The sequence below is a fragment of the Archocentrus centrarchus genome, chromosome 12 (assembly GCF_007364275.1).
Source record: "Archocentrus centrarchus isolate MPI-CPG fArcCen1 chromosome 12, fArcCen1, whole genome shotgun sequence".
NCBI classification, from domain to species: Eukaryota; Metazoa; Chordata; class Actinopteri; order Cichliformes; family Cichlidae; genus Archocentrus; species Archocentrus centrarchus.
This window is the reverse complement of record NC_044357.1, coordinates 1,696,776-1,705,128: the sequence shown is the minus strand read 5'-3', so window position 1 is coordinate 1,705,128 and position 8,353 is coordinate 1,696,776. Positions and strand designations below refer to the sequence as shown.

Here is an 8,353-nt window from a genome sequence, read left to right as displayed (position 1 = left end):
TCTTGTGGCCACAGTTGGCTATTGTCTGTGGAAGCAGAGTTAAAGGTACAGTAAGTAATTTTTTGAGGTTATTTAATGGGAAAATATAAATTGATTGATGCGTAATTACGCCTTCCAACAAATTGATGCATCCTCATAAACTTAGAATTAATTCATTAAAAACACATAAGAGCAGGTGCCATGTTGCCCCCCCCGCCTCCATCTTGAATCAACCTCATCCTCTTCCTGCTCACCTCAAGCCTCATCTCCTGAACTGAAGTTAGGGCTCTAACACACAAAAACGTGTATAAACATGCTTATTTATTCACAATATTGTTGCAATTACTTATTGTCAGCATCTCTGGACAGCTGACAATGAGCCAGCTAAGGAACAACAGCTGATTATGTTATATGGCTGTTTGGACACTATATAGACAAAGGTAATGTACCTGTAGGTACATTACACCTGCAGGTCATTCCATGACAGAGCAGCTCCCATCCCATCCCATGAAGCTCCCAGTGCACAGCTTTTGTGCTAATGTTAATGCCAGGAGTTTGTATTGCTGCAGTTACTGAGTCAGCAGACCTGTTTACAATTTTTATACACTATGCACCTCAGCACTCAGCACTGATCCTGCTCTAACTTTATGATTCTGATTTCCTAACATATGCGTGGTGGTAAGAACAAAATAGGCTGGTGCATACAGGTTATAAAGCCATTGGTAATTTTGTCTATGCACTTGTTTCTTTGCACAGGGTAAGAACATTCTTACTGCTCTGCTTGACAGGTGTGTCAAGTCAGGCAGCTGTAGCCCATAGCTGTCCGCCCTGCTCATTCAAGCCACTAAATTGGAATTCTCAGCCATGTTTGTGCGGTTGCTGTCTTCTGGAGCTTTTTAATGCAATTATCTGACAAATAATATTGTGTATTGTGTTGTACAACCAGTCCAAGAAATATGCGCTTCAGTTTTGGTTAGGCTTTGGTTGGGGACACTCATGAAAGTGTCCCTTTTTGCTTTTTTACTCACACCTCTTTACTTGATTGATTCATCTTATAATTATGTTGGGTGAGAAAATTATGGCTTACTTTCAAAGGTGAATTCTAATGATGAGACATAAGCATTTACTATATGTTTTATTCTAGTTATTTAACTCAGATCATCTTTGCCATCATGATCTTAACTCTTTACTGTATTTTTATGGTTCTCTACATCACTTTGTAAATATAAATGAGACTGAAGAGAGGGGTCTGTTTTAACTTATATATTTTGTAATTTTTGGAGACATTAGCACCATGTCCTGAACATTGTGTTTTCATTTTATGGATTTATTTATCTAGCTGTAATATGTAATGAAGGATCAGTAGTACTGTGCATGTGACTGTATGTTTGTAGCACAGATAAAACAGTTTTGATGTGTTAGAAAATGTTGGTTGAATATTGGATCTTATGTTTAGAGTTTTGACTGAAAGACTGGAAGGTTTAAAGAAATGTGTCTTATTAATGCCATCCTGGAGGACTTGGACTACCTGTGTAACTTCTGTAGGGTCCAGGTATCACCTCATGCTACCAGTAATGACACTGACCCTAGCAAATGCAAAACTAGTGACAAAACAGTCAGAAAGATGAGGAGGGGGAACATGTCAGTGGCCTCCACCTAGTTTTGGAGGCTGTCTCATTGTTGCCCCTCTAGTGTACCTGTTGTTAATTTCATTAACACTAGAGCAGCTGAAGCTGATTGATTTAATTGACATGGTGCTATACTCTGATTAAATGGTGTTTTTTAAGTAGTGCATTTATACTCAAATTGCACTCTCTTGCCTTTGAACAGCCATTGCATCTTATATCCTTGCTAGATTTCTATAGTGCTGTTTCACCAGGACCTCATTAGTTTCATTCCCTGCTACCTCATCATTTGGGGTGACAATAAACCTTTTGAATCTTGAAAAACAGCAGCTCTATTCCAAGTGTAAGTTAATTTTGCCATTAGTTGTTTACATCCATTGACAAGTCAAGCTGTGTGTTTTCTCTCTGGTCACCTGTTACCACCCATCTATAAAGACATCAAAATAATTGTACAGAATATTGGCTTTATTATGAAACCTGGGGCATTTTTCACAGACCACAGTTCTACATTTGTACAGATTCATTTAGCAGATTTTGTTGTCACAAAAAGGAGAAACTGTGTACAGAGCAACTTTCCTGCCTGAGCTCACCAAAGATTGTTTCAAATATAAAACTGGAGCATATCTGGTGCATGCCACCGTTTATGGTGTTGCGACCGTGTGCTAGATGGAAAGCTATACTGCCTTGGACGTATATACTTGGAAGAAACATCCAAACAGTTGCATGTCACTAGATATGCTCGACGGGGAACAAAAAAAATTAACAATTCAAATTTGATACAATCGTATAATTTAAAATACCCAACCCCAACAAAAATAACTATATATAAGCAACTAAAGAACACAGCAGTCATCAAGCATCAGACCCCCTACATACCCAGCCCACCCAAATCAACATGTAACATGGAAATCAGCATTCCTCTACACTTTGAGGGGCATCCCCAAATAGTTCAGTTAAAATCAAACTCTGCTTCTGCTCCTTACAGTCTTACAACCAGGACAAACTTTTGTAAAATCCAAGTGTTTGAAAATCAACGCATTAATTTTTAGGCAAAAACGGCTGAATTTTGTTTCTGAACTATGTGGGGAGTGAGCCATACCCCCCCCCCCCCCCGGAAAAGATGTCCTCCCACCTGTGCCACAAATCACTATGAATCAGCAGACAGTGTTAGAAGATCTACAGTTTCCCTTAAAGACCAGCTGCAATGTAGATCCTTCAGTTCGCTAGACAAGTTCATCACAAGTGCAATTTGTGGTTTTTGAGAATTAACACGACAGGCAGTATCTGCCAGTCTCACGCGGCTTTGAAACCTGAAATCAGACCCTTTACATCTCAGATGCTAATTTAACGCATTCATGTTTTAGGGTGTGCTGTTTTTTTTCCCATTTCAAAAAAGGTTTCCATTTAAATTTTAATAAAGGCAACATTCCATAGTGATAACGCCACACATGCCTGTCCATTCATGTGCAATTTTAAGTCTTTTTCATTTGACTGCAGACACTGAGCCTTACAGTCATTTGCACAGGAAACAACTGTACTGACAAGAAGTGTAATTAAACAAATCTGTTAAAAAGAAAAACTAATGAAAAAGGAAATTTATCCCACAATCTTTTGGCCATTCGTTCCAAACATAAATTACATTTATAAAGAAGAACCCAAACAAGTAACAGGAGAACAAAACATCTGAGATCCAATCATATGTAGGCTTTACTCAAAACTGCCACTTTCATTTCCAGAGTGTAAATAACTGTCTCGGTGTTGGAGAAAAAAAAAACAGTGGAGGACACAGAGGAGCATCATTTGAATCGCACTACACCACTCGTCGCACTTCGAAAAATCGCTTCAGGTAGTAAATCTGTCCGAGTGTCATTGCCACCAGAACCAGAGCTTCAAAGAATGACCACAGGACCACTCTGCTGTTTGTGTTGTCATTGACTGGATGGAAAAGAACAACATGATGAGAGCATTTATAAAGGTGAATTTACACTTATGATTACCATCATAATTTGAGTTTCTGCAAAGGATCTTACTTGCTCTGTGTATCCTCTCACGGACCTCCATGTACTCCTGCTCATGCTTCACGGCTGTCATGGCAACTGCCAGCTCGTTGATCATCTCCTCCAGCTTGTTTTGGTGGGCTGAAACAGAAGAAAAGTGACCCGTCAGTGATGAGTCACAATATGCTGGTAAACCCCCCCCTCCCAACTTAAAAACATGCAAGATGTGCATATCATTTTCACACCTGTGACGTACATATCTGGTGGTGCTGTCCCATTACCAGAGACATTTCATTTATACTTCATACATGTTCTCACCAAGTGCAACAAATCAAATCATTCACAAACATCACCGCTTCTTGCCAACATATGCTTAATATTAGTTTTTACTATGAAAGCAACACTGGTTAGAGAAAACTGCAGTGCATCACAAACTCAAAAGTCTATTTCACAACAGCAGTTCAAAGCCTGCTCTGTGCCGTACCATCCCAGCTGTCACCACCTACAAAGAGGGAAACAGTGAGTCCACATAACGAAGTTAAAAAGCAAGAAATTAATATAAGGAATAGAAACAAAACACAGGGGAAGAAAAGGTTTGCACTTAAACCACACATGCGCTCATTTTGTACCTTCTGTCTCCATATCTTGGCCTTTGGGAGCCTCTCCGATATCAATGGTGAACATGACAATCTTGGGGGTCATGGTTGACATCTTGTTGCTGAAGCAGAACTTGTAGGTTCCATCCATGTGTGCTGCCACAGAGTATTTCCCACTGGACTCTCTGTCCCCTTTGTAAATCTGCTTACCGTCAGGCCCTGTTATCTGCAGACAGAAAAATATCTGAGTAAATAACACTGCTGCATAACGGAAGAATGACATGAAGGGCATGATGGGCTTTGGGGAACATATGGCAGCAACTAAGTGGAAAAGAAACACTACATTGCCTATTGTAAACTAGTAAAAATTAACTAATCCCACATGAATTCGACAATGCACTAAATGTTTAATAATCACATTGGCTACATTATTGGCTACATTATTAGACACAATGCTAACGCTGCACTTCCTACTACTTCATTCTGCATAATTTACCCATCTGTGACAAGCACCTCTTTTCATAAAACTAACAAAACAACTCTGTAATATGTAAATTACAACGTCTTACATTCAACTGTGAGTTAAATCCTATAAACCTGCACCGCATCTAACTAGTTTCACTTGGCGGTACCAGCTAACAGCTAACATTAGCACAGGCCTTGTGTTCCATTGCATTTTATGTTCTAAAAGTATATTCTGGCGCGCGTTAGGCGGCTCTTTTGCTAGCTGAGTGAAACACCTCACCTCGACGTCGATGTCCAGGAAGCCTCCTTCGGCCACCTCAAACATGAGGCCCATCTTGGTGCCGGAGTTAACCCGCTCGTAGAAGCACTCCTCGGCATGGGCGTCTATGCTAACGAAGTAGCCAGAGGCAGTGGCAGACAGGACGGCCAGCAAGACAACAAACTCCGACAAGGTAAACATGTTTTAGTGGTTGTATGGTGAGCGTAAAAGTAAGTCTGACGGTATAAAAAGTTTCCTCGCTTCAGTATATCCCGTTTGTGTAAGTGGACTGTTGCAGGAGAGGAGCCGCACCAGCCTCGGCTGCTCTGGACTGCTCTCAGACTGCCACGTACGGGCTTATTGCACGGCAACCCGAGAGGGCCAAACCTCCGAGGATGAATGGCACATACGCTCTCAAAAGGAAGCCAAAAACAACTCTTTGTCTCCTCAGGTGGTACTGGAGAAAGTACTTAAGTCCATGTAATTTATATATGGCTGCGAAAGTCAACCCCATAAGAGATATTTCTCATGTTCATTATTTCGTTATCGTTTTAATTTTGTGTTTTCCTTTTGTGTACAAATACTTCTATTTTCTGATTTATAAAACAATCAGATTAAATAAACATCTGTAAAAACGGCACTAATTTAATGAGTTGCAATAATAATAATATAATATAATAGGAAAATATCCAAAACAGCAGTACCACCTCATACTACAGTACTACAAAATGACATTAACATTTTGATACATTAATAATAATATTTTATTTATGTCTACTTGAAACGCATTTGCGGGATAATACATGAATACACAATACATATATCAGTGTAGGACTGTGTTATAGTATGGCATGAGTGATGGACTTAAATCGTTTTTTTTTTTTAAATTGTAACACCGCGACAGATCAATTATACAAATATACAGGTGGACAAAAAGTTCAATGCTGCATGAATTAAAATTTAAGCACAATTATGATAATTATGATAAATCTTCTTCTTTTGGCTGCTCCTTCTAGGTGTTGCCACTGCAGATCAGCTGCCTCCCTATCCCTAACATCCTTTTCTGTCACACCAACCCTCTGCATGTCCTCCTCCTGCATGTCATTCATCTTCTCTGTGGTCTTTCTCTCTTCCTCCTGCCTGGCAGCTCCATCTTCAAAATCCTTCATCCAGTATATCCACTATTCCTCCTCTGCACATGTCCAAACCATCCCAGCTCTGCCTGTCTAAGTTTGTCTTCAAACTGCTCAACCTGAGCTGTCCCCTTGATGTACTCATTTCCAATCTTGTCCATTCTGATCAATCCCAATGAAAAGCATCTTCAGCTCTGCCAAATCCAATTCAGCCTCCTGTCTTTTTGTCAGTGCCACCATGTTTAAACTCATCTGGCTTCACTACCTGTAATCCCTGTAATCCTCCTGTCTCCCTGTCATTCACACACATATTCTGCCTTACTTCTACTGAGTTTCATTCCTCTTCTCTCCACCGCTCCAGGCTCTCTTCCACCTGCTCCCTACTCTCACGAGAGATCACAATGTCATCTGCAAACATCATAGTCCACAGACACTCCTTCCGGATCTCATCTGTTAACCTGTTCATTACTGTCACAAACTAGAAGGGGCTCCGAACTGATCCCTGATGTATCTCTCCCCTACTTTGAACCCATCTGTAACTCCTGCCGCACACCTCACCACTGTCACTGTCCTCATATATGTCCTACACCAGCTTCACATACTCCTTGCCACTTCTGACTTTCTCATGCAGTACCACACCCTATCACACCCTTGGCACCCTATCATATGCGTTCTTTAGCTCCACAAAGACACAGTGCCACTCTTTCTGACCTTCTCTGTAATTCTCCATCAACACTCAGAGCAAACATTGCATCTGTAGTGCTCTTCCTCAGCAATACTGCTTCTCACTGAACGTCACCTATCTCAGTCTAGCTTCAACAACTCTTCCTTATACTGTTGCTTCATCAGAATCAGAAGCATTTATGATGATGATGATGATGATGATGATGATGATACTTTATTGATCCCACAATAGGGAAATTGTCATTAAACACAAGTGCTTGATGAAATTGTGACAGCTGCCGCTGGTCAGTGTGTTACAACAAGTATTAACAGTAATAAACATATATATTTCTATATATAGAGAGAGTGTGTAGAACAAGATAGAAATACAACAGAAAAGCAATAAAAATACAATAGAAAAGCAGCACTCACACAGCAAGTATATTTTCATGGTATGGCTCATCAGATTTATCCCTCTGTAGTTACTACAGCTCTGCACATCACCCTTGTTCTTGAAAATTGGTACCAGTACACTTCTTTTCCATTACTTAGGCATCCTCTCACCCTCCAGGATTATGTTAATCTATTAAAAGTCCACTGCCCTCTCTACTAGACATCTCCATAACTCTACAGGTATGTCATCTGGACCAGCCGCCTTTCCACTCTTCATTCTGTTCATAGCTGCTCTCATTTGCCTGCTTACTAATCCTATGCTCTGATTCACTGTCCTCTCTCATTTTCTTTATTCATCAGCTCCTCAAAATACTTCTTCCAGCTTCAACACTCTTCATTTGTTAGCACATTCTGCCTGTCTTTAACCAACCTAACCTGTTGCACATCCTTTCCAGCTTGATCTCTCTGCCTAGCCAATTAGTAAGTCCTTTTCACCTTCCTGAGTGTCCAGCCTCACATACAACTCACTATAAGCCTTTTCCTTTTCCATCTTTCTCTTTGCCAGTTTCCACTGGTACCCTGTTGGCAAACAGCACCAAAGGTGGTCATTCTTAACCCAGGCCCCAACCAATCCAGTATGGAGCTCATTCTTTATGATCTGCATGTTTGTTTTGGCCAAGTTTTTACACTAGATGCCTTCCTGATGCAACCCTTCCCATTTATCCAGCCTCGAGACCGACACTAGGAGTACACTGACTTGTACCCCCCACCCCCCACCCCCCCAAAAAAGTAGCTGGGTTGATTATGATAAATGTTTGGATCAAATATAAATGGAAACATTTAACAAAAGTCAGTTAAGTATCCAGCAGTCTTATGGATTTATTATTTTTGGGAAATAAGTACAATGCTTCAGTGATTTTACTGGACATCTTGGATTTTCTTACAGACAAAATGACAAATACCAAAACACAGTGTTAGATTAATTGTTACGGAAAAATATTGCAATTATAGGTTAGTGCAGTGGTTTTAAAATCATTTACATAGTACATGTAATAGCTCAAGCAAGAAACTAATTTCATCTGCTCCTTTGCCACAGCGGGTAAAAACAACGCATGTAAAATGTTTAAACTAAGAAATATTTTTTCAAACTGCGTACTAAAATACAACTAGCAACTAATGTATGTTAGTTGTATTTTAGGGTGGCTTCAAGTTTCTAAAAACACGGCAACAAAACACAACAAAT

At 40.1% G+C, this 8,353-nt stretch overlaps 1 protein-coding gene across 1 annotated transcript; it reads right to left on the bottom strand.

Moving 5' to 3' along the window:
- Positions 1–2,048: 2,048 nt before the first annotated feature.
- Positions 2,049–5,304, bottom strand: tmed2 (transmembrane p24 trafficking protein 2). Its single transcript, XM_030742839.1, has 4 exons — positions 4,943–5,304; positions 4,231–4,423; positions 3,635–3,742; positions 2,049–3,539 (listed from the first exon to the last, which is right to left on the bottom strand). Exons 1-4 carry the CDS (start codon positions 5,120–5,122, stop codon positions 3,415–3,417), a joined length of 606 nt encoding a protein of 201 aa, XP_030598699.1. The 5' UTR covers positions 5,123–5,304; the 3' UTR covers positions 2,049–3,414.
- Between the last annotated feature and the right edge of the window lie 3,049 nt (positions 5,305–8,353).

Bases quoted from the DNA above. Each gene is read 5' to 3' on its own strand.
- tmed2 (XM_030742839.1), bottom strand. From the start codon at position 5,122: ATGTTTACCTTGTCGGAGTTTGTTGTCTTGCTGGCCGTCCTGTCTGCC. The intron at 4,424-4,942 runs GTGAGGTGTTTC...TTCTGTCTGCAG, and splicing joins TCCTGGACATCGACGTCGAG to ATAACAGGGCCTGACGGTAA. The intron at 3,540-3,634 runs GTAAGATCCTTT...TTTTCCATCCAG, and splicing joins TGAGAGGATACACAGAGCAA to TCAATGACAACACAAACAGC.